General features: G+C 44.4%; 1 protein-coding gene across 1 annotated transcript; it reads right to left on the bottom strand.

Annotated features, from left to right (window-relative positions):
- Positions 1–1,669: 1,669 nt before the first annotated feature.
- HHIPL2 (HHIP like 2) lies at positions 1,670–22,685 on the bottom strand. The gene is made up of 9 exons (XM_037497737.1): positions 22,368–22,685; positions 19,459–20,111; positions 17,185–17,328; positions 13,779–14,107; positions 11,823–11,949; positions 9,773–9,918; positions 6,979–7,060; positions 2,768–2,850; positions 1,670–2,121 (listed from the first exon to the last, which is right to left on the bottom strand). Exons 1-9 carry the CDS (start codon positions 22,683–22,685, stop codon positions 1,763–1,765), a joined length of 2,241 nt encoding a protein of 746 aa, XP_037353634.1. The 3' UTR covers positions 1,670–1,762.
- Positions 22,686–26,847: the final 4,162 nt, after the last annotated feature.

Genomic DNA, 26,847 nt, shown 5'->3' with positions numbered 1-26,847 from the left:
TTTTTCTGAACTTTCCCTCACTCACTCAAGACTCTCAGGAAGCTGAATACATTTTGGCTTTGCTCTGACCTCAGTGATTGTTCTCTTGTAGTCCCAGGCCCTTCCTGAAAGCTTGCATGGGGTGGCCAACTGTCCTCCAGAAAATAAAGCCAATTTACCAGGGAAGCAACCCTGTCTCCGTACCCGCTCACCAACATTTCAGGGGTACCATCCACTTTCCCAGACCACTAGGTTCCTGCTCTATTTCTGTGTTCAGAACATCTTGCATTTGATGGATTTCTCCCACGGCTCAATGTACTTCCAAGCCAGAGCCTCTTTATGCCACATTATCTTTGAAGAAAGATTGTGTTAGACAAATGAGGCAGAATGAGCTGACATAATTTGATCCAGAGACTAGATCCAATTTCCCAAAACTGAGCTCCAATTTTCAACCATATTTCAACAAAATGATACAGGATGTAATCCTGTCCACCTTTATGCTGATATCTTCATTTGAGAAGAAGCTCAAAGTGTAAAATATCAGGGTTGGCCAGACCCTGAAGTTCATTTCCATTCCAGAGGCTTCCTTCCAGTTACAAAGGTAAAGAAAACCAAAAAACCATGAGAAAGGGCAGAGGAAGAAGACCAAAAGATGATCCAAAAATGACCTTCAGAAAATGACCAATGTTTTGCAGAAAGAGAACTGAGGAGAGCCTGGCTGTTTTTAGATTAGGATCAGGTAACATGGAGAGTGCTAGAGAAAACAGTGGAACCTGTTTTGGAAGTCTGAAAAAATCTGTCCAGAGTTTATCCCCTACCCCAAGATCACATGACCTCTAAAATTCCCACCAGACCTGGTATTTCATGCTTTTGTTCTTAAATCAACTTGCCTCTACTATTTGAATGGTTTGCAGGATTTGAGAACTTCACAAAGACACTCATTTCCTCCCTTAGCTTTTTTATTCCTCAAATGTTTGATTAAAAGCCACCAAGCCTCACTTCAGCCTCTCCTGGGAAGCAGAGGCACACTGGTTCAAGTCCAGTAGAAAGGCTCCCTGTTTCCTGGATGCTGCCCTCTGGGGCAAGTCACTTGATCTCAGAAGCCTCACTGTCCTCATCTTCAAGGAATCCTATGGCAGCATGTAAGAGGCAAGGTTTGGAGGCTTCAGGTTATGACTATAAACTTGGCATAAAACAAGTACTCAAAATGTGATGATGTTTCAGGTGATGTACATAAACTTGGTTCATAACAAGAATACAAAATATAGATCATGCCATCTACTAAGAAGACAAAACTGCAGGCACAGGAATACAGAGCAGCCCTGATCCAGTCCGGGAACAGGAAATGACCATTTGAGAGGGCTTTCCTTGGAAACCTGTCCCTATCTGCCTCTTATTAGACCTGGGATGAGGCACAGGAGTGAAATATAGTTCTTAGGCAAAGTTTGGGGAAGCAGCCAGGTTTCCTAATGCCAGATAAACATCCAGGAGATCAAAGGTGTTTGAGCAACTGTTCATTTATTGCCTTAGATCCCAGGCATTTGCAAAACAAAAGGCATATGCAGTGGGATTGCAAGCAGGTTTGCAGACCAGTGCACAGCATGAGCTGGGTGCACGGGTCAGGTGGTTCCCTACCCCCAACCCCCTTCCTCACCCCCCCCCACCCCACAGCAGAAGCAGATAAGGCACACCCAAAACAATGAAGTTCCCGTGGAAAGAACTAGCAAACCAGCTCCAGTCAGATTCTCTCAGCCTGTGACAATCACCTGGCCTTCCTGTACTTCTAAAGTCCAAGCTCAATAGCAGCTTCCTCAAGACAGGGTGAGTCTCCTCCCCTGTGCTCCTTGATCAGCCACTTGGGCAGAGCAGGCAAAGGGAGACTCCGGCCAGCTCGCCCCGGGTGTGTGGCCTGGCTCCTCTGGCTGCTCCGGTTTTTCAGGGTCTTCTTCTGGCCCTGGGGGCCTGGGGACCATGGCCTGGTGGTCTTCATACCTGGACCTCGAAACCTTCTCCTGCTGCCTGTGGGAGAGGCCGACCTCCTTGAGGAGCCCCTCTGAGACCCAGCTGGGTGTGCACTGGAAGCATTGGAGAGTCTTCTGGCTACTCCCTCAGATTGCTCCTTTAGCACGTCCAAGACCGTCTCTGGGAAATAAGTGTTTATTTGGTGAGAAATAAACTGCCAAATACTAGAAGGGAAGCACCAGCACCACCCAGGATACTTGTGACTGCAGAGCTGGGGCTGGGGCTGGGGGGGTGGGGACTCTTTAATATACGTTCTTTTGAAATTAAATTGTTTAAATTTCTTTCACTAACTATACTAGTCTTTTAATATCACCACTCCAGGGCTTTGCTCTGGAGGGATTCCCTGATGATATTATCCCTCCTCAAGTTTCTCTTTACCCTCCAACCTACCCCCAGGGCCCTCCCAGTCCCCTGGAGAGTCTGTTATAACAGAATCCCAATATTTATTTTTCTGTTTGCCTGCACCACTCACCCCACTCCTGTTTGATTCTGAACTCCTAAAGGTTAGGTTAATGCTGTGTCCCCAGGGCTAAGTACAGTGCCTGATATAAAGTAAGTGCCAAATGAATGAATGAATAGGGACAACAGCCCACTGGAAATTAATGGCTCCACTCACTCAGGCATGCAGAGAATGAGCTACCCTTGTAAGTCTGAAGGGAGGAACTACCACCCCACCCTGGGAGGACAATAGGGAGCTTTCAGAGAGCACCTGCTGGCCTCTGGGTTGGTGACCAAGTCCCTGAGAGTAAGACAAAGATGGACTCACTGGTAAGTGGTCTGAACTGGACCCGCCTACTCTTGATTTTCACAGGTGCTGGTTTGTATCTGCACTTGCCTGGGGGTGCTCTCCTGAAAACAGACAAAGAGGATGCAAGACTCCAAAATGTACCAGGAAATCAAGGTCACTAGAAGGCACACATTTGCATGAATTGGGTTCAAACTCCCTTATCTGAGGGAATGGAACAGATGCAGCAGGAAATGTGACACATGCAGTGAGCTCTGGTGGAGAGGAAAAGGACAAAGACACCACAAGCTCTTGGCGGACAGTGCAGTGAGTGGGTTGGGGTGTGAACTGGGTTCAAATCCTGGGGGCTACAGGCAAGTAAATGTTGCTAAGTCTATTTCCACATCTTAAAACAAAAAAAAGTAATAGGACCAGTCTTCAAAGGGAAATGATGAGGATTAAATGAGAGCAGTGTACCTGACACTGGTAAATGAATGAATGAATATATCACTTTAAAAGATTTTTTAGATGAGAATAAGAGAACCACTTAGAACAGTGCCTGGCATGTAACAAATATTCAGTAGATGATGGTGGTGGGGATGGTGGTAGTGATGATGTTTGTGATGATAGTGGTGGTGGTGATTCCCTTTATATTTTTTTATCTTCTTTTTATTTTTTACATCATTGTTCATTTTTGAACAATATTTGCTTCCCCCCACCCTCTCAGGTTGAGTCCCCATAGAATTTCCTTCCCCAAGGCACCCGTGCACCATCACCACAGTCTCCTGTGCTCCTCCCTCCCTTTCTCTGATCCCTCTCCCTCCTCCTCCCCTGCAGGATGTCTCTGGTTTATAATTGTCTGTTTTTGCTTTGTTGTGTTTTGTACTGTTATTATTTTTTACACTGATGTCTTATTTGGTTCCCCTAACTCACAGCAGACCCACTGGGTAATGCCAGCCTCTCTCCCTACCCTACACTAATCCTTTTTTTTAAAAGATTTATTTATTTATTTGTTTGTTTGTTTGTTTGTTTGTTTATACAAAAACTGAGGTATAGGCCAGATGTGTGGGAGGGTGAGAGGATTCACCAGAGACAGAGCAGGGAACAGAACAGGCAGACTGAAATACACTGCTGAGGGGAGCAGCGGGCATGACAGGAGAGGTCTGCAGTGCCATGTGGGACCCTTGCGCTGGGATGGAATCAGCGCTGCAGGGGCTGCGGATAGCTTCACAGTACTGCGCTCAACCACCTACGCCACCAGGGGAGGCCCCCATACACTAATCCTTAAACTGCAATTATCCCCTAGTGCATCTGTTATAGGACAGGGAGAGGGGCAGCCCAAACCCCGCAAACCTGCCTATTCTACATGGGTTCTGCCATCTGCCGCATCAACACAAAACATAGGAGACTTTAATGGGAAGGAACTTTAATAAAACTAGGAAACAATACAGGTAAGGCAAAGAGTCTAGTTTCTAGTTTCTAGTCTAGTTTCTAAATGAAGCATCCAGAGTTACCCGTCCCCTCGTGGGTAAAAGTCCATCCATATGGGATTGGCCCAGAACAAGGCCCCAAAGCCTGCCCCAAGTCTAAAGCATCTTCCAGTGGGGACCCACAGAAAAGGGTCACAAACAACCGGACAAGCCCAGAAGGAAAAGAGCAAAATCAACATCAAGATAAAAGCTGCCATGGTCACCTCCCCACGGGTCTCAGCCACATCTGGTCGTCACCCAGTCCACGACCAAAAGACAAGTGCAGTTTCTTCACGTGTCTCTAGGCTCCATGCGCCTCCTCCAGGTCTCCTGGCTCCATCCTGCTTCCTTCCTCAGTCTCTTCTGCAGCTTCTCCTCCTCCTGTTCAGCTCCACCCTCCCTTGGGTGGGGCAGGGAAGCTGGAACCTCCCCCTTTCCTGGGGACCACCCTGTTACACATCTAGCGAAATAAAAGGGACTTTGGAGATACAAACACCATCACCTCCAACCCAGGTGAAAAAAAGCCAGTTGTGTTTAACAAACACTTGGGTAGTACTTGTATTGTTCTAATGCTTTCTAAATATAACTCACTGAATCCTCATAATCACACTATGAAGTAGGTACAGAGGGTAAAATAAAGCACACAGAGGTTAAGAAAAACACACACAGGCACCTACTTAGTCAACAACAAAGTCAAGGTATAACAGGGAGGTCCAGGGTTCCTGCCCCACCCAAAAGGAGGGTGTAGCTGAGTAGGGAGAGAAGAAGCTGCAGAGGAGACTGAGGAAAGGAGGAAGCAGGATGGGGAGCCAGAAGGAGACCTGGAGGAGGCACATGGAGCTGAGAGACACGTGAAGGAACTCCGCTTGCCTTTTGGTCGTGGACTGGGTGACACAGATGTGGGTGAGAGACCTGTGGGGAGGTGACAAAGGCAGTTTTTGTCTTGATTTTGATGTTGCTCTTTTCCTTCCAGACTTGTCTGATTGTTTCTGACCCTTTTCTGTTGGTCCCCGATGCTTTAGACTTGTGGCAGGCTTTGGGGCCTTGTTCTGGGCCAATCCTGCTTGGGTGGACTTTTACCCACGAGGGGACGGGTAACTTTGGGTGCTTGATTTAGAAACTATATTCTTTACCTTTCCTGTATTGTTTATTAATTGTATTAAAGTTCCTTTTCATTAAAGTCTCATATGTTTTGTGTTGATGTGGCAGATGGCAGAACCCATTTAGAGCAGGCAGGTTTGGGGGTTTGGGGTACCCCTCTCCTTGCCTTGTAACAAAGGTTCAAACCCAGGCTCCAGACTTTAAAGAAAAAACAGGAGAAAAAGATGGAAGGAGGTACAGGAAAATCACACATAAGTAAATCAATTGCTCCACAGAAAGCTGGAATGGGCATTTAGTGTAAAAAGGGGCTAAGAAAGCAGAACAGAAGTTGAATGAACCCAGTGCAGCAGAAGCTACATAGCATGTCTGTACAAGTCAACGTAATCAGAATTGAATGGATGGGTGGGACTGAAATGACTTTGATCCACTAAGAGAAATAAGTTCCTATCCTCAGCAATCCTCACTAGCCATTCCTTGGGCAAATCATATAACTTAGCAAGGCTCTGTGGGTATTTGAGGGTGTTAACCTGCCTCCTTGGGTTGGGTCAGCATTGACCGAGTGTGCGTGGTAATTACTCATAAATGTCCACTTGAGATAAAGAGGGGTGAGTAAGGGTGTCTTATCTGTGGCTCAGGCTCTACAGATGCTTTGCTTGACTTCTCATGACTGCCCAGGTGATAAAGGGGGGTAAATTATTCCCAAACAAATCAGGAAACTGTCAAAAGAAAGAAAAAAAGGGTTTCCCAGGGACTCCTGTTAGTACAAAGAGCAGAACTGCCCACCCAAGTTTTCTCAACCCCCTGAAGCATTTCAGAGACCTGGGTTTGTGCCTTTCCCTTAGCACAGAGGCAGCTGAGATTCACCTCTGGGCAGCCAGCAGAGGCCGGAGCACAGCCTGCTGAGAAGCTCTGAACTCAGAGCCCTGAGTCCTGTCAGCATAATGTCTGCTGAGCATCGCCAGCCAAAAGTGGGTAATGTATACCTCCTAGGGAAGTTTTCCTCTACCAATGTCTCTGCAATCTGGTTCATGGGGAGATTCTTGCTTTGGGCAAGAGTCCCAAGACCTATCCAGAGCCCTCCTAGGTGCAGGAATGACCACACACCAAACACCCTGCCTGTGGGAAGGTATGCTGCGGTCTGCCTGCTTAGGCCCTAGGAGAGGAGGGCAGAGAGCAGAAGTAAACAGTAAACAATATGGGACCCACTGAGGGGTGCCCCCATTCAGGGGATGCCACTGAAGTCTGGAAAGTGTTAGCTGGGGACCCTGAGAAACCTGTTGATGAAAATTTGCCAAAGGACTTGAGATGTAGCTCACACCCTGGGGTCAGGGCAGCTGTACTTACCTAGGTGGTCGGAAGTGCACCCATAGCCAGATGATCTCAGACAAGTTTCCAGAAGCATATTGCAGGGGGGTTGCAGAAGGAAAGAGAGGGGAGGATGAAACCAGAAGCTACAGGCCTACAATAGTCATTCTGAAAAGGCTCAAAATCCTCATTTCCAATGCAGAAACCATGTCCCAAATACCCATAATTCCTACAGACACATTGCTCTAAACATATCTGCCTGTTTCGCATCTATAGCATAGATTCACTTCATTAGGCAGTGAGGGCTTTTTTATGACCTGCCATAGAGATAAGGACTAATGAAAATGTACATGAGAGGAAAAAGAGACCAAACCTCACCTCGATGGGTCGACCAATTTGTAAATAGATCCCTGTGGGGCGTAGGCACTGGGGTAAGAGGTGGCCAGGAAGTAGAGCTCCCCTAAGGAATAGGAAAAGGCTATTAACTCGGGAGGGGCTGAGACACCGAGCTGGAGGCACATTCCCTCTGGCTACACCTGACCCACTGATGTGACCTGCATGTCTTGACCTTGACTGTGCCACAGACCTCCCAGTATATTTTAGGGGGAACCAATGCTGGGGAAGAATTTCATCTGTGGTGTCCAACCAACTTTTTAAATATATTTTAGGGCCAAAAATACCCCACAATATGTCAAGTAAAAAAAAAAAAAATTACCCAAATGTAAATGCTCTGTCAGCATTATAATTTCAACTGGTCCTCTTGAGACTGTGCTTCAGAAACATACCCCCATCAAACCAGTCATGGCCAACCGCTCATTCCAAGGTGATTTATTTATATTACAAAAACTCAAGGGAGAAGTTGTAGCAATAGTTGGGGCAGTGCTCTGGGTGAGCTGAAAATGGCTTATTTAAAAAGCTTGGAACTGGGGAGAAGAGGGAGGGCAGCAAAGGGGAAAAGGGCCCAAATGGACTGTGGGTGCTTTGTTTGTATGGGTGGTGTGGTGTCAGACACCTGAAGAGGTGTGATCCTATACCTCTGAATCATATACAGTGTCATAAACCAATGTTATCTGAAGGAAAAAAAAAAAAGATATAATCTTAAAAAAGGAAAAATAAAGCTTGTGACTGATCATAACATAATGAACTAAGACTCAGGCCCATGACAAGAGCAGAACATCTGAATCACTGCACAAAAACACAAAGCAAGCAACTCTGCAGGAAAAGAATTTGCCTCAAGTACTGCCTCCCAGGCGTAGGCCGCCCTTGGGCGCACTGTGGCTTGGGATCACCTTGGCAAGTCCTCAGCCCCAAATTCAGCCAAGGACACATTTTGTTTGCCAGATGTACTGGCTGGTCTTCAAAAACCTCCTGTTTTCTCCAGCAAGATGTCTCTGGACACAGCAGCCCAAACTTCCCAAGCTGGGGCTTCTGTGGCCTCTGAAAAGGAGCAAGCCACAGAAGGCAGCAGCCAGATGTTCCTGAGCAGGCAAGCCTGCTCCAACCTTGGGGTGGGGGTTCCAACCTTGGGGTGGGGACCCAGCCTGGGAGGACACCCAGCCTTCCTGAAGCGCCAGGCTCAGAGACTCCTGAGGAGGAGAGACCCCACCATGGCCTGTGGCCTTCACATCCTCAGCTTTCCACTGAGCAACACCCTGCCAGGATGCGGTTTCTCTGCCTCTTTATGTTTAGTCTCCCAATTTGGAACCCACGTAGGCTTTTCTCTACTAAGGATGCTTGGATTTTCAAAATAGCCTCAGCTCCTATAAAACACTCAGACTCTCCATGCACAGGCTGACCTGGAGGAAAAGCTCAGGTGCTGACTGGACTGCTTTATGTCTCGTTCTAGTAGAGGTCCTTGTACAGCAACCCCACGGCCCCGAGTGAAAAGAAGCCAAGTGGGTAAGAAATCTCCAGAGCCCTGGCTTACACTTGTGGGGAATCCTGATCCAGAATGGGCCTGAGAGACTTTCTGATTCTCTCCCTTGCTTCTAAGCATGACTGGATCCAGCACCAAATGCCAAGATCACAGGAACTGCCCTCGCTTTCATAGAAGCAAACAAAATTTCATCTTTCAAAAGGACATTTAACTAATGTAAAACTGAAATTAAAATCCATTCTCTGAACTCAGTGTGCATGGTAGAGCCTTAAAAATGGTGGACTGAATTCCTGGCATGTGACTGTTTTTCTACTTCCCTGTTCAGGAGGACAATGGCTGAGGGGTGGATGCATGTGGAGTAGAAGCCATTGTTTTATTCTAAAGCTTTTTTGTTATTATTTAGTGCTTATGTAAAACCATCTTCGAGGTCACAACAATCAAATCAGAAAAACAATTGAAGTTTCCATTCATCTTTTTGGGGAAAACCTTAGTAAGTAGAGTTTAACATTAGCATATTCCATAAGCAGCCTTTTCATTGTCAGACATGGCTTAATTTTAACATCTTTATAAGTGTGTTAATATTTTTAATTTCCATTATAAAATTTAGGGAACTCTATTACAGCTAAGTCAGCCCCCCACCCCTCACAGCTGCATACACACCTTCCTCTGCTGATGCCCTGAGCTCATGCCTCATATTCTACTGAGTTGCTGCAATGTAGCTGCAGGCTGGTTGCCCTTTTCTCAGCTCTCTCAGGAAAGAAAGTCCCTGTCCCCCCTCCACATAGTGACTTCACAAACTCTGGGCAGAGTGAGCAAGACAGGCAGATGGCTGATGACCCCACGTGCTGTCCCTCCCAGCAGCCACAGAGGGCTGACAACCCGCATCCTACCTGTGTGCCTCTGACCACAGATTTTAGTAAAGCCAGGTTGGAAGGAGCACATGAGCCTCCGTTATAGGCAAAGGGCTGAGGAGACCCAAGTGTAAACCTCACTTTGTCCCATGCAGTAAAGTGTCCAAGAGGGAAAGGCTGGTGTGTTCATTCTGCTTCTTCGTTGGTGAAATGGGCATAGTAATTATATAGTAAGGGTGAGGAGGTTATGAAATACATTTCAAAATGTAAAGTGCTTAGAACAGTACCCAGCACATTATAAAAGATGATGAAATGATAGTGCCAATAGTAGATGTGGCAGTTAGTAGTTAAGTAATAACAGTAGCAATAATATCACATCACACCTGTGTCTGTGGTTACTAAAGTTCCACTAAGCAGAAATAGAATAAACTCGAACTCGTGTTACCTGCTTCATCTTCTGCAAAGGAAATGACAAACTTGCTGTAGGTGCTGGTCAGCCCTGGGAAGGCACAGGACTTAGTGTTGCCCAGACAAATGTTCTGCTTCTTCCATTTCTTGGTTTTCTTATCTTCCTGCAAAGCCATAAGTTGACTAGATGAAAAACAAAACCTTTTATTACTGAAATCCAAATTTCCATCCTGTCAGATATTCTTCCTCCTAGAATCAGGGAATTGTTGAGAACTAGAATCTCCCATGAATCAAAAAGTTGCCTTAGAGATAATTTGGTCACGCCTTTGACACAGAGAGGGAAGTTCCTTTTTTATAAAAAGGAATCTGATTCTCCATAAGGTTGCACCCTGGCAAAAGACAAATCTAATTTTAATTTGCTGTGTGGCCCTTGGTTAGTTGCCCAAAATCACTAAACTTCAATTCCATCCTGTGTAAATGGAGAATAGTAACAGAACTGACATAGGCAAGCACTGCAAAGGTTACATAATATACCACCAACATAACTGGTACAAAGATATTCTATACCACTACTCACTAGCCCTTTATAAACATAGGCGCAAAAATTCTAAATGACACGTCAGCAAATAAAATCAATATATTGAAAGGAGAATAGATTCTAACCAAGTGTTTATCCTAGGAATGTAAGATTACTTCAATGATATTTTTGAAAAAAATCACTCAATGCAATTCACAACTTTAACAGACTAAACATAAACACACACACACAATTCACTCATTAGATGCAAAGAGGCATTTGACAAAACACCACATCCCTACCTCCCAGCAAGCTAGGACTAGAAGAAAACCTCCCTAACCTGCTCAGGGAACATGAAGGTCACCTACTGCTCACTTCAACCCGCTAGTAAAGGGGTGAGCACTTGCTCCCTCTTCTATCCAGCCCTGTATTAAAGATTTAAGATGAAACAATAAGTCATTAAGAAAATAAGGTCTCCAAGGCCTCCCCAGTGGCGCAGCGGTTGAGTGCTGGGTTGCGAAGCTGCCCGCAGCCTCTGCAGCGCTGGTTCGATCCCTGGCCACCAGGCAAGGGTCCCACAAGGTGCGCAGACCTCTCCTGCTGCCCGCTGCTCCCCTCAGTAGTGTACTTCATCAGTCTGCCTACTCTGCTCTCCCCTCTGGCTCTAGTGAATTCTCTCACCCTCCCATGCTTCTGACTGTACCCACTGCTTATATAAATAAATAAATCTTTAAAAAAAAAAAGGTCTCCAATTCAGTAGAAGTAAAAATACATTCATAGACAAAATTATCTTCTACTCTATAGGGAATCCAATAGAATCTAAAAAAACCCCAACTCAATAGAACTAATAAGGCCTTCAGCAAGATTGCCCAAATAAGCTCAAAATACAATGTATCTCCATGTTATCAATTCAAAATTGAAGTTTAACAATATGACATTGACAATAGCTTCATATACTCTGAAAAACTTAATCTCACAAAACTTAGTTTCTTCAAATACTATGAAATACTTAACCACACAAGACCAGCTTCCTAAGATTACAATACTTTGTAGCAGCTTTATTCACAACATCCCAAAACTATAAATATATGAGTATAAATAAATGTATAAATAAATGAGTATAAATAAATGAGTAAATTATGGAAGCAATTATATATTACAAAGTAATAAAAGAGACAGACTACTATTAAATGCAATACCATTGATGAATTTCACAGACACAGAAAGAAAGAAGTCACACACACACACACACACAAATATGGCTATATATAATCCCACTAATGTGTAATCAGAAGCAAAACTAATTTGTGATGTGAGTGGTTATCTTTGCTGGTGTGTATGTGTATGTATATGTGTGAAAGGCCTGGTAATAACTGGCAATAAGTCAGAAAAAACCTGCCAGATTAATGGAAATGCAGGCCTCTTGATATGACCAGTGACAATACAAGTGCAAATATTTGTAAGCTTTACCCAACTGCGCTCTTAAGAGATTGCATTTCACCACATGCAATTTAAACCTAAACAGAAATGTTCAAAAAAAAGGAGAGAGGGAACATCAAACCTTCCTTACCCACTCATGAAGTCCCCAAAGATGTAGAGGCCATTGAGATTTGGGGATTCACAGCCACGGTAGACGTATCCTCCTGTGACTGACTTCCCCACTTCATGGCCATAGGCATAGATGGGCAGAATGTCATCTGTCCAGAAACAAGCAAAGAAATTAGTAAGGTGGCTAAAAACTGACAGCTTTGCAGAGGAAGAAGGGGACTTATATTTTTATCTTTTTTGCTTTGATTCAGAGCATCAGGTACAATGTAAGTGCCTCAGGCTGCTGAGAAAAGGCAGTCACAGAAATAGATTCAGCGGGAAGGACTTCTAGGGGATTTGGTAGTGACTACCTAAGGACATCATGTAAGGACAGATTTTACATGGTTCACTCTGAAAAACTCTTCCTTCTCTCTGAAGATGCATGATGTTTTCCAAGAAGGAGGCATTTTAATATAGCTGTCTGATGGAGTAGAGAGCACTCCATCTTGTTTTTGCAGAGCACGGGCAGCTGGGTGAATCTTGGATCAGAGACCAGACATGATAACAGTGAGTTTCCCATCTGATGGCCCATGGAAGCAGAGAGGAAGCTGAAAGTTCCCCCACCAATGAACCAGTAACCTAGACACACACAATGCTAAGCTTCCCCTAGGTTGACATGACAAATACTCAGGTTTAAGAATCTGGAAAACAGGGCCTCCCTAGTGGCACAAGGGTTAAGACGCAACCTATGAAGCTATCCACAGCCACTGCAGTGGGAGTTCAATCCCTGGCTAGGGAGAAACCCACATGGCACAGCAGACCTCTCCTGACTTGCCCGCTGCTCCCCTCAGAAGTGTATTTCAGTCAGTCCACCTGTTCTGTTCCCCACTCTGTCTTTGGTGAATCCTCTCACTCCCCCCACCCCCCACCACACACACACACACACACACACACACACACACACACACTTCTGGCCTGTAACCCAGTTCTTGTATGCATAAATAAATAAATCTTTAAAAAAAAAGAATCTGGAAAACAGAATTAGCACAAGTTCTCATTTAACTTGGTCGATAGGTTCTTGGATGCTGCACCACTAAGTGAAACAACATAAAACAAAAGCATGTCCTCAGATAACGTGGTTTTTGTTCAAGGTCCACTGGGATTATTTTTTATGTTTTCCTCCTCATCAATGTTATAACAAAATGACAATGAATGAAAAGACATTATAGAAGGACCTGTTGTCATATGAAGCTCTGTAAGGCCCCTGTGCAACTCAGAGGAGAAAACAGACCAAGCAAGAGTGATATGATGCACCCAGAGTACACCTTGATTATGATATTTAAGGACTGTACTATTATTACTCGACTAGAGAAGGGATATCATTTCAGCAGGCTGTGCCAATTGGGACACAAATAAAAACACACAGCCACTCATTTTTTTCTGCCAGTGGTTTCAGAAATATTTTCTAAAATTCATATGGGTAACTTATTTAAAATATAGATTCCTAGGGCCTCTCCTGGTGGTGCAGCGGTTAAGCGCTGGGCTGCAAAGCTGCCCGCAGCCTCTGCAGCGCCGGTTCAATCCCCGGCTGCTGGTGAGGGTCCCACATGGCGCGCAGACCTCTCCTGTCTCGCCCGCTGCTCCCCTCAGCAGTGTATTTCATCAGTCTGCCTGTTCTGTTCCCCCCTCTGGCTCTGGTGAATCCTCTCACCCTCCCACGCATCTGGTCTGTACCCCGGTTCTTGTATACATAAATAAATAAATCTTTAAAAATATATATATAGATTCCCAGGTCAATCCTCCTCCCTTCTCCACCCAAGACTCAAGTTCACAAGGTCAGCAATCTCCAGGTGTGTCTGGTGCCAGTGGCTTCAGGGTTACTCAGAGCATATTCCATGGGACTCAGAGATATAGGATGCCTGGTGCAGATCTTGCTCCCCCACTGTCACCCCAGCTCTCTCACTCATTCACGAAACCACCCGGATAGCTTCTTACTTACCCAGAGATGCGTTGTGGCAAAGTTTTCTGTCGTAACATCCAAACCCTTCCTTTGCCCTCCAGCCATAGTTCCCACCCTTAACAATGATGTCGATTTCTTCAAATCTGTTCTGTCCCACATCCCCACAGAATATCCGACCCCGGCCCTGGTGCGTAACGGGATCCCCTCGGTCCACAGCACAGCGCCACATGTTCCTGACCCCATAGGCATAAACAGCGGGGTGAGCCCCGGGCTCAGCAGCAAAGGGATTGTCCGGGGGCACTCGGTACCGCCTGCCACCGGAGCCACCGTTCACATCGATCCTTAACACTTTTCCCAGCAGGGAACTTCTGAAAGAAAGAAAGAAACACACACAGGAGAGACCGTCAGAAGTGGGATTGTTGGATCATGCACTAGCTCTAGCTTTAGTGTTTGGAGGAATCTCTACACTGTTTTCCAAGGAAGCAGCACTATTTTGCTTTCCTTCCAATTGATATACAAGGACTCAAATTTCTCCACATCCTGTCAACATCTGTTATCTTTTGTTATTTTGATAAGAGTCATCGAACTGCTATGAGGTGGTGTCTCACTGAGATTTCATCTTGCAGTGGCCTGATATCAGCGACATGGAGCATCTTTGTGTGTAGGTATGTTGGCCATTTACATGCAAGATGAATGAATGAGTTCCAGCAGTGGGCTCTAAGACACTTCCCTAGAATTAGCAATATTGCATTGTGTACACTAAGAAAAAATTAAAACAGTGGATCTCAAGTTAAGTATTCTTACCTGAATAAAATAAGATTAAAAGGAAATGAATTTTAAAACAAGCACAGGACCAGAGGAGTCTGCAAAGGAAAACCTACTGATAGAAAAGGCCACAAAACTACTGGGATTGCCACAGGGAGATATGACTAGATAGACAGACAGACAAACAAATAGATGGTCCTATCTATTTGTTTAAATAGATAGATATAGATTACACACAGACACACAAACACACACACCGGGTTAAGACTTCCCAATTTTTGGGCCTCCCCTGGTGGCACAGCGGTTGGACGCTGGACTGTGAAGCTACCCACAGCCTCTGCAGAGCCGGTTTGATCCCTGGCCACTGGCGAGGGTCCCACATGGCGCGCAGACCTCTCCTGCTGCCCGCTGCTCCCTTCAGCAGTGTATTTCATCACTCTGCCTGTTCTGCTCTCCCCTCTGGCTCTGGTGAATTCTCTCACCCTCCTGCGCATCTTACTCTACCCAGTACTTGCATAAATAAATAAATCTTAAAAAAAAAAAAAAGAGCTGTTACAAAAAAAAAAAAAAGACTTCCCAATTTTTGGCTCAAAGAGCAAATGTTTGATGTGGTCCTTTCCATGTGATCCTGAGCAAATTTTAGGTTCAATATTTTATTTTTATGACGGGATGTTTTCTCTCAGGGTCGGCCTAACATTATGAATTTTTAAAAGAAGGAAGCTTCTGTTCTTCCTCACATAGCAATGTGGTCAATAGAACAGAGGCTTTTGAGAGGCTCTGCCAATTGCTGTGGTCTCTGGGCCTCAGTTTCCTCACTTGTAAGCTAGGAAGAGTAACATTTCCTTGCAGTGTGCTTGTGATGCAGGAGTCAGTGGGTGTTTGTGTGAGAGCAGGATATGCAGTTCCTGACACACATTTGGCACTGGACAGATGTTAGCTCTTTATTATTATCAACCTTAATATATTTGTCATTAGGAAAAATGAGAGTCAAATGTTTGCTGGGTGCAAAGGGCAGGAGGGTCATGGGACTTTCATTCAGCTAACCCCTGTCACTGGTCTCTCACACCAGATAGTCTGAGGTTTGTTTTTTAAAGATTTATTTATTTATGCATACAAGAACTGGGGCACAGTCCAGAGGTGTGGGTGGTGAGAGGATTCACCAGAGACAGAGCGGGGAACAGAACAGGCAGACTGACGAAATACACTGCTGAGGGGGGCAGCGGGCAAGTCAGGAGAGGTCTGCTGTGCCATGTGGATTGCTCCCTGGCAGACAGGCGGAATCGAACTCATGCTGCAGTGGCTGTGGAGAGCTTCATAGGTTGCGTCTTAACCCCTGTGCCACCAAAGAGGCCCAGAGAGTCCGAGTTTTAATTTTTGTTCTCTACTTCCTTGTATGACCTTGGACAGACTGTTTAACTCCTCTCTGCCTCTATCTTGTCTGTAAATGGTCATGAATATATACCTGCCATTGCTGGAGTTCCTTCATTCATAAGGGTTTATGGAGTCACTCCATTGTGACAGGCACTGTCCTAGGTGCCGGGATACATCAATTAACAAAATAGATTTTAAAAAATTCTTCAACAAGAGGTTAATATTCAAAGTATGAGATATAAAGATCTCATACAACTCAACAGCAGTAACAACCAACCAATCCAAAAAAAGGGCAGAAGACCCAAATAGACACTTCTCCAAAGAAGATGCAAAGATGATCAATGGGCATATGAAAATATGCTCAACTTCACTTACTATTAGGAAAATGCAAATCAAAACCACAATGAGATATTACCACACACCCATGAGAATGGAGTTTGTCATAAAGATTGCAAACAAGTGCAGGTGAGGATGTGAAGGAAAAAGTTGTGGTATATATATACAATGGAATAGTACACACCTATTAAAAAGATGGAGCTTGCTTTTTGCAACAATGTGGATAGAACTTAAAGTGATTATGCTAAACAAAGTAAGTCAGAAAACAAAAGACAATAACCAGCTGGTTTCTCTCATATATGTAATACAAATAACCAAAGCAAATGAGCTAACAAAATACAACAAAAATAAGTCTTAGACTCTGGAAAATAGGGTGGGAAGATGAAAGGGGTGGAAGGAGAGTGTAAAGGAGTCAATTTGATAGTGAGAATGGTGTTAGAACTTCAGTGGTGTGTGCAGTGAGGTATATCCACATACAGAGGTGGGAAGCTATGCTTCCAAAGCGTCTTTAAATAACCAAATAAAAAAAAATTCTTGCTCTTGTGGTTGCCAGAATTGCATTTTCAAACACACTTAAGATATTTAAAAAAGCACCTGATACACAGGAAGCACCAGTGCACACTGACTCTTATTAACTGACTTCTCACAAGTCCTCAGTGTGCAGAACACAGTGCCCAGGAATATTGTTGAGTTCATTTGAATTGCATAATCAGATGTTGGTGTACTATTGAATTCATCTCTACACAGCATTCTGAAAGTTACATTGAACATCCATAACACTAATTACCAAAATGCGCTATGCCTGAAATTTATAGGACAGGAAACCAAATGTCCTCTCCCAGATGCCTCAGTGGAGAGCGCTACATCTTGAAGTAGGTATTTTGGGTTTGACCCTCCAGAGGCTCTACTGCAGTGAAAACATTTCACCAGGGCTCACCCTCCAGGGACAGGGTCCCACCTCCATCCAGCTTACTTGTTTTGAGCATTTCCAAACTTGCCAAAGGGATCCCCAGCCTGTCCTCCATCCCCCGTGAATATGTACATGTAACCATCCAGGCCAAAAAGAAGCTGACCGCCATTATGATTTGAGGCTGGTTCATCTATCTCCAAGATGACCCTGGAAGGAAAAAGAAGCCATGAATTAGCCTTCAATGCAAGTTGAAACCACATCCTCCACCACCAACACCTGCTTCAGAGCTCCCAAGAATCACAAAGCAGGTAGGTTTGGGGCTCTGAGACATCTAGTTTCCTGATATGGCTCTTTGATGGGTCATTTTTCTTTCATATGACAACTTCATGAGCTGTGGACATGGTCAGGGAAGCAATCATCTTAGCCTTATTCAAAATTGATCTAAAACTTGGATGTAAGACCTGAAACCATAAAATTCCTAGAAGAAAACATGGATGGTAAGCTCCTTGATAGCAATCTTAGCAAGGAGTTTTTTAATTTGACAACCTATTTGTTGAAGGCAATGAAAACAAGCAGAACTACATCAAACTAAAATGCTTCTGCATGGCAAAGGAAACCACTCACAAAATGAAAAGGCAACCTATTAAATGGGAGAAAACATTTGCAAATCATATATCTGATACCTTTAATATCTAACGTTCAAATAGAACTCATACAACTGAAAAGCAAAAAATAAAAAAAATCTTTAAAAAATTGGACAGGGGCCTCCCCCGTGGCGCAGCAGTTGAGCACTGCACTGTGAAGGTGTCTGCAGCATCTGCAGCACTGGTTCGATTCCCCGCCGGCCAGGGAGATTCCCACATGGCAAGGCAGACCTCTCTTGTCTCGCCAACTGCTAACCTCAGCAGTGTCTTCGGTCGGTCTGCCTGTTCTGCTCCCCGATCTGTCTCTGGTGAATTCTCTCACCCTCCCACACTTCTGACCTGTACCCCAGTTCTTGTATAAATGAATAAATAAATCTTTAAAAAAATTAAAAATTAAAAAATAAAAATAAAAAATTGGGCAGAGGATCTGAATAGATATTTTTCCAAAGATGAAATGCAGGTGACAAACAGGAACATGAAAAGATATGAAGCATCACTCGTCATCAAAACACAATGAGATATCACCTTAAGGCTGTTAGAATATTGATTATCAATAATGCAAGAAATAGCAGTGTTGGCAAAGATGTGGAGAAATGGGAAACTTTGTGCACTGCTGGGATGTAAATTGATGCAGCCACTATGGAAAACAGTATGAAAAACAGTATGGAAAACTTTAAAAATAGAACTACCATGTAATCTAGCAATTACACTCTGGATGTTTATCTGAAGGACTTAAGACACTAATTGGAAAAGATATGTGTACCCTCATGTTCACTGCAACGTTGTTTATAACAACAAGACATAGAAGCAACATAAGTGTCCATTGATGGATGGATACATAAAGAAAATTTTATACACACTCACGTGAAATTATATATTGTTAAATATAATAGGTTATATATACACACAAACACATACATATATGGCGTGTGTGTGTATATATACACCATATATGTGTGTGTGTATATATATACATGTGTGTATATACACACACATGTTCAATGGCTTATAGGTCATAAAAAGAAAAAAATATTCCCATTTGGACAAAATGAATGGACTCAGAGAACATTATGTCAAGTGAAACAAGTCAGGCAAAAAAAAAATAAATACCATATGATCTCACTTACATATAGAGTATAAACAAACAAAATCCAAAATAGGTACAGAAAACAGACTGGAGGGGTGTGTGTGTGTGTGTGTGTGTGTGTGTGTTGTGCGTGTGTGTGTGTGTGGTGGGTGAAGGTGGTCCAAAGGTACAGACTGCAGTTATAGAATGCAGCTACCATCCATGAGAAGTAATATACAGCATGGTGACTACAGTTAACAACACCGTAGTATATGTTTGAAAGGTGTTAAGAGAGTAGATCGTCAAAGTTCTCATCACATGCAAAATGTGTAGCTATGTGAGGTGAAGAATTTTCACTAAACTGATGGTGATCATTTTATAATACATGCAAGTGTGAGATCATTTTGTTGTACACCTGAAATAAATATAGTGTGATATGTCAATTAACATTGTTTTTAAGAGTCTAATTTGGGGCTCTCCTCACCAATCACCCAATAATCATTCCTTTGTCAACATTACCAGCTAGGAGCACCAACAAGGAACTTTGCCCTGTGCCATTTTAGAGGACTGATCAACATTATTTGGGGGCACAGGACAGAGCTGCAAATTCTCATGGGTCTGGCTCACCTCTCTGATTTTGGGTCAGCTTTATTGGGATCAGCCTGAGAAACCTTCATCTCACTGATCCGGATCTTCTCTACCTTCTTCTTGCCCAGGCATGAATAATAAATATAGAACTTGCGGTTGTGGCGGAATTTGGGGTGAAAAGCCAACCCCAAGAAGCCTCTCTCATCGCCAACCCATGGAGTGGTCAGCACGATGTTCTTGAGGTCCAAGAAGGGCTGTTCCAGGCGACTCCCATCGGGCAGGTAGACCCACACCATCCCCACCTGCTCGGCCACGAAGAAACGGTGGGTGCCGTCCCCTGCGTGGACCATGGAAACGGGGTTCCTCAGCCCGTTGGCCACCTCGGTGAGACATAACTGCAGGCAGCCCTGCTGGTCCTTGGCCACCACACCTAGGTTGCGGTTCAGGTGGTTGTTCCTGAGGACATTAGGGAAGCAGTAGTCCTTGTCGGGAAGGTTGAGGAGGTGGCAGAACTGGGCCCCATCTTTTCCTTGGGCTAACTGGAGGCGATGGTCCTTGGTCAGCAAGGAGATGGCAGAGTGACAGCTGGAGTAGAAGGCAGAGCAGTAGCCCAAGCAGAGGCCAGGAAGGTTCCGGAGCGGAGTCTGCGGGTTCTCTGCATCATACAGGTGGGCTGCGTAGGGTGAGCACTCCTGGAAATAAAAGAAAATTCAGTGGCAGTGGACAGGCCCATCACCGCAGGCTCATGCAACTTCCCAGCACACAGAACAGAAAACAGTCCAGGACAGACTCAGGACGTTGGAGTTTCTGTTACCAATTCCTGGTCAAATTCATCTTCAGGACTCACATCCTCTACCCACACAATGCTCCCGGAAGCCAGGAGGCAGAACCCAAATCTCACACAGTCTTTCTACGATTTTTAGCATTTTTAGCTTAGTCCTGGAAACATACAGCTTTAGTAAATGATTGTTTTTTGTTTCCTGGTGGCGCAGGGATTAAAGACCACATTATTAAGCTGTCACTAGCTGCTGAAGCGTGAGTTAAATCCCCAGCTGGCCCGGGAGCAATACACATGGCGCAGCAGACCTCTCCTGTCTCTCCCACTGCTCCCCTCAGCAGTGTACTTCGGTCAACCTGCCTGTTCTGCTCCCCACTCTGTCTCTGGTGAATCCTCTCCCCCCACATCTCTGGCTTAAGACCCCAGTTCTTATATGCATAAATAAATAAATAAATCTTTTTTTTTTAAGTGCAAATGTCACTGTCTCTTCCCTTTATTATAAAAGTTGTGTCTGTAAGATTTTCTTGATTCAAATCTAAAGCAATTTGGCAAAGTTCCCCATGTGTTAAAGAGGTGTTAGAGCCATTGTGCTAATTATTAATATTTTCTGGGTTTTCCCAGATATTTAAAATAGTTTGCAATTGAAAAATGAAATTGTCACAGTAGATAGAAAATGGATCACTTCCAGATATTAAACACCTAATAATTTCTTCTCTTCCTTATGAAAAATACTTGTGTTTATCTCATATAAAGTGCCACATGGGGAGCCATGCCACTGTGAATTGTGGAATCATTTATGTACCTGTGCCAGAAGGACTCTCTTCTACTCAGATCAACCTAAATGGCTGCAAGTTTTGGAATACAATACAATATTCTGAAAAGACAACTTTATCCAGTAGTAACAAAATTCAGAAATCACTGAAATTAGGAAAATGAGGAGGTCAGTTTAAAGGGTATGGTTTGGAGTAGAATAGAGTTCATTGGCCCAAGAACCAACCCCTGTGGATTACTGCCTTGTAAATTGCAATAAATAGGCCTGCACACCTCATTCTTATTCCTCAAATCCCTAAAACTGATTTTGGTTTTCTGAAACCTCACCCACTAGGGAAGGGGAAGGGAGGAGAGAGGCGATGCTTTCACAAGGGGAGAGCTGAGCAGTTAACAGTCTCTGTGTCACTCTTAAGAGCCCAGCTTCTGCCCAGATGGTTCTCCCAGAGTTAATTCTTCAGGAAACAGTTCAGATGGTGTTACAGAGGTGGAGGGAAGAGGATTCTTGCTTGGGAGATGCCGCCCAGGAGGCTGGTTCTGCCCCTGGCTCTGCTGTTCAAATGGAAAAGCCGGGAGCCAGGGTGCTAGGCTGGGAATGGTAGCAGCAGGCAATCTGGGGCTGACACCCCAACTAAGAGCAAGTAATTGATGTGATGTGCTCTGAGGTTTCAGTTCAAAGGTCTGCTAGACTTCCTGTGTCTCACTCCCAACACTCCCTCTGCCTCTTCCATCTGCTCCCCAGTGTTGACTCTCCCCTGCACCCTTAAACACCTCTTCCCACAAAGTCTGTGTGAGCAGCCTCCACTGGCGCAGGTTCAGGCTGGCTCAGCTAAGGTGATGCCTGCCAGGGATGTGGATTCGGGGAAATGGGAGCCAGGACAAGCAGGACCTGTGAGTCCTGGCCACTCTAGCTTGCAGAGCTTAATTCAGCTTTGGAGCCCTGGGGAGAACCCCAATCCTTATTCTGCCATCATCATGATCACCAGAGATCCCCCTGGTACAAATGACCCAGGGGAGGCCAGCACCCTGGCAATTGCCACCACTCCCTCTACGCACACCGTGAGTCCCTCTGGTGTGTCTATGTCCAGTTCTCATGGCTCTGCAGGAGACCCAGCAGCAGGTATACCGAGCACCCATGAAGGATGTCCCTATGTCCCATGCATCTGCACCCTGAGAGCAGGGCCGGCAGAACCCCAGCATTTTGGGAAACCAAACTTGGCATCCCCTGGACTCTGTGTGCTGTCTGGAAATGCAAGTGAGGTAGCTGGCAGAGTACTTCTAAATGGCTGGGAGCCCCAAGAGCAGTCCACCCCCAGAACCCAGATCATCAGGCCAGCACCCCAAATCTGTAGGGGCTAGCAATACTCTTGTAAGCCAGTCTCCTCACTTCCCGCAGGGTTACCTGGCAAAGGATATCCTTAATGTAACCACCACACAGCTCCTGGCCCCTCAGGTCCAAGTAGTCCATGATCCCCCAGAATCGGGCCGCGATGCGCCGGTCCTTTCGCAGGTCACAGCAGCCAAAGGAATCATAGTCGGTACAAAACTTGAGGTGCAGGGGGGGCTTGAAGGGGGGCCCATAATCCAAGCACTGGGGGTGTCCTAGCAGCCAGCCTACCTGGCCCAACAAAAATGGGAGGTAGAGGCATAAAACGCCAGAAGGATGGAGCCAGGGGACCCGCCAAGTCAGAGCACCCCCAGGAGTAGATTTGCTGGGCATTCTGGCCCAGGGACCGCAGGCTGCCACTTCTGCTCAGGTTGGCTTCCTCCCTGCACTGGCTCCCTCCTGCCTCCCTCCCCCGGGTTCTTCTTCCTTCCTTCTTCCCGCAACCCCCAACCAAGTTCACTGAGGTGGTTTATGAGCAGTGTCCCTCCTGCTGGCTGGGTGACTAAGTGTCTGTTGTGAGAGCAGTGAGAGGTGTCCCTGTCCCCTCCAGGCCTGTCTAACCAGACGCTGGCACAGGCTTAACCTCACTGCTGAGTTATTAGGGTGTATGACTATTTAGCAAGAAGGTGCAATGGTCCATGGTAGACCTGCAATGTGTTTAAAACTGCAAGGAATTTCTGAAAAAAGGGGAATCATGGGGGGAAGACCAGGAAATTCAAACTTTGTTTACAGCTTCTTCACAAGCTGAGCAGCCCTGAGCTTTGCAGGGAGAACACCACACACTACATAGTCCTGGACATGAGAATGTGTGAGGCAGGATTCAGGTGCCCTGTGCTATGAATGGCTCCACAGGACTCCATGTGCATCTGGGGGGATGGAGAGGAAGCAGGGAGGCAAGGAGAGCTGTATGGTGCCTAGAAGTTGGAAAGTGTGTATTGGGAGTGGAGGGAAAAGAAGACATTTCATGAATATTGCATCTACAGCAAGGAGAGGATAGAGATGGTGAGAGAAAAGGAACACGGAGTCAGCAAGGATATTGGGACAATTTCAGCAGGAAGCACAGAATTTTTCTCCTCATTGATTCACCAAATATTGAATTTCCTGTTCCAGGCTCTGAGGATATAGCCATGAGCAAGCCAGAAAAAATTGTTGCCTTCGTGGGACTTACATTCCAGATCTAGCTATTATAAGGAGTAAGACTAGCAATAAATTTATATAAATTCAAGCATATTTAGTGATATGGAAATAGTTTAATCATTGGTGCAATTAAATTATTTAATAATTATTTAATTATTGGTGTGATGAAAAGTCTACTGTTGAAATGTGGTTTTTATTATATATTGTACTTGCTCTATTCATGAAATATTCAATACACACAATATCACTTTCCAGCAATTCTAATTGTAAGACTAGCTCAAGAACTTTATTTACAATTTATGAGATTTTCAGGGATCATTTTGAGCACACTGGATTTCCTCCTGAGGCAGTCTTAAAAATCTAACCACTGGGCCTCCCCGGTGGTGTAGTGATTGACTGCTGGGCTGCAAAGCTGCCGGCAGTCTCTGCAGTGCCAGTTCGATCCCCGGCCGCCGGGCGAGGGTCCCACATGGCACGTAGACCTCTCCTGCTGCCCGCTGCTCCCCTCAGCAATGTACTTTGTGAGTCTGCCCTCTCTGCTCTCCCCTCTGGCTCTGGTGAATTCTCTCACCCTCCCGTGCTTGTATAAATAAATAAATCTTTAAAAAAAAAAATCTAACCACCTTCTAAGTTGCTACCCTACTATACCCAAAAGAAAATTCTGAGATTATAGGGTAAAGGAGAACCATTTAAGTATCTGAGCATGAGAAAAATGATGACTCCACCCACATCTGGTCAGATAAGTCTGGTAACAGGGACCGAGAGATAACCACTCTCATGAATCCACACAGACAATCACCGGTAGGAAATCTGTACCTGCTTCAGCTACTCAGTATGTATTTCAACATTAGATTTTAAGAACATGCTTTGCTTTATGCGAGTCCTTTGCACATAATGGGTCTTTAATAAATATTGAATTAGTGGATGAAGATGAAATAATGGAATCCCAACTCATACAGCCCCAAACTCAAAAGGAGGCCTGAAATGGGACATGGCCCTGCGGTGGGCACTAGGCCCTGAGTGCTTTCTCTGGCTCCTCTCCACAAGGAATGATCTTACTGACAGTAGCTGCCCCATATAATACAGATGAAATCAAAGATTCCTCTTGGTCCAGATGGGCTTCTAAAGGAGGCTCCCACTCACAACAGCCTTTGCCAGGATGTCATCAAGAGGGGCCAGTGAGCCTCCATCCAGCCAGATCTGTGCTCTGGGTTATGAAAGTCCAACATCACACTTAATATAAAGACTACATTTTTATAATTGAGCGAAATGTCTAGACTGACAGCCAACACAGCCCTGTGTACTCTTTGTACTGCTCCCATCAGACCTAGTCCATGTGGCTTTTTAAACATAACAAGACATCCACAACTCAAGTTTCCACACCGTTGTTTACTCAAAGGTCAAATAATGTCATCACTCTGGAAGCCTTGGGCGGGCGAGGTAACAGTTGGACCAATGTCAGCCAGTGAATTCATGGCACCGAGACCTTCTCAGAAATGGGAGGAAACCTTCTGACCCTGCAATGTGTAAGAATGAGTGCATTCTCTCACTCCAGGTAGGATCTGAGAGTTCTTTCTCATCTTGCACTGATATTTGTCTTAATGTTTTTCTAAAAAATACTGAATTCAAAAAGAATACCGCCTATTGAAAAATAATTCTGATTCCAATTATAGAATTTAGCACAGCATTAAAAAAAAAACTGGGTCATAAAACAGAAATCTACTAACCTAGGATTCAAATCAGATCTTAGTGTTTTGGGCCAAGAATGGTTACAAATTAGCAGGGCAAGCTGAGCTAGCAGGTCCCTTATACATAATGACAGTATTAAGTTTCTGATGATTAAACTGGTAACATTTCAGATGGGATTGCATAAATATTCTAGATACAATTACATAACACATGTAATATTGTAATAATTATGCAGCAATAAATTTCACAGTAGATGGCTTAGTGTCAATTCAGTAGGTGTATATTACCAGGTGCAAAAATCTGATACAGGAAACAAACTTTTTCAAGTTTATGCTCTGAGAAGATTAAAATAAATGTCCAGATAATACATGGCAGTTATATTAAGAAAGAAGGAAGGAACATATCACCACTAGGGAATCCAAGGGGGAGAGATGACATCAGGCTAGAAGGCACGGAGACATCTTAGTGAAGTCTGCATAGGCACATGGATTAAGGAACAGGTGGGGATGAACAGAAAGCAAGTTTTGATTGAGGCGAGCTTAGATGACTGAAACTACAAGCTGGGACTTATATAGTAATATATAACTATATAACTATATATATCATATATATGATATCACACACACACACACACTATTTCAGAGGTTTCTAGGAGAAAAGAGAACTTTGTGATTTAAACCCAACAGTCTCCTAAGGTCTACAGTTGGCATAAACTTGTCATGATACTACTGTCTATGAGATAGACACACCAGTCAACAACTTTCATAAATTTATCCACATAAATTCTTCAACTCAATGTATAAGCCAGAAATTCTGCCAGGTATTTGTGATATGGAGATTACTAGGCCTAGAAAATGTACTACTGAGAAAGACAGATATACAAAATGAATCAAACAATATGGTGATTTGAAAAGAGTACACAGGGAGGGCCCAGTGAGGACAGGGGAAGGGACACCCCCAAGCCCGGGAGAGGACAGGTTTTGCTTGAGCTGGTAGGTTCTGGGTTCTGGATGCCCTCTGTCCTCTTCCTTGCTACTGAGCTCCGTGCTCGGCATGTCACAAGCACCAAGTGACCTAGGAGACAACACAGATAGTACACCCATGGTGTGATCTTTGAAACCACACTGACTGTGTTAGGGCTCTTGGTGGCAATACTTACCAGTTTTTTTTTTTAATATTATTATTATTTTTAATATTTATTTTTTAATTTTTTTATTTTTTTTATTCCCCATACAATTGCAATCCCCCATTCTGACCCCAATCCCTCCCCTCCCACCCCCCACCCCCCAAAAAGTGTCTCTGGTTCATAGTTTTTTGTTGATTTTGATTTTCACTTTCTTATAGTTATTCATTTTCCTGGTCCCTTATTTAAGTTTTCTAGATTCCTGCTATGAGTGAGACCATCCGCAATACTTAACAGTTTTGATGTTGGGAAAGTTACTTATTCTCTGGGGACCACATTTTTCTTTCTTAGTAAAATAAAGGTAATTTAGAGGGTTGTGGTGGAGATAATGATGAACTTGTAGGGTCCAAGGTGCTTGATAAATTTTAGCCATTGTTTATGAAATTGGCTATTCTTTTGTGGACCTAAAAAAATATCAGATGTTGATTCGCACTGTTCCTATTACATAATTAAATGTGAACATTTGATAACAAAAATTCTAGGGAA

This window comes from Talpa occidentalis, unplaced genomic scaffold (genome assembly GCF_014898055.3).
Source record: "Talpa occidentalis isolate TD23 unplaced genomic scaffold, MPIMG_talOcc4v2.1 talOcc4.8, whole genome shotgun sequence".
NCBI lineage: Eukaryota > Metazoa > Chordata > Mammalia > Eulipotyphla > Talpidae > Talpa > Talpa occidentalis.
The sequence above is the reverse complement of the archived record's forward strand: the minus strand, read 5'-3'. Positions and strand labels throughout refer to the sequence as shown.

Excerpts from the sequence above, each read along its gene's own strand:
- HHIPL2 (XM_037497737.1), bottom strand. The coding sequence starts at position 22,685 with ATGCCCAGCAAATCTACTCCTGGGGGTGCTCTGACTTGGCGGGTCCCC. Across the intron at positions 17,329-19,458 it reads GCTGACCCAAAATCAGAGAG|GGTCATCTTGGAGATAGATG; the intron begins GTGAGCCAGACC and ends TTTTCCTTCCAG. Across the intron at positions 14,108-17,184 it reads TTTGGAAATGCTCAAAACAA|AAGTTCCCTGCTGGGAAAAG; the intron begins GTAAGCTGGATG and ends TCTTTCTTTCAG.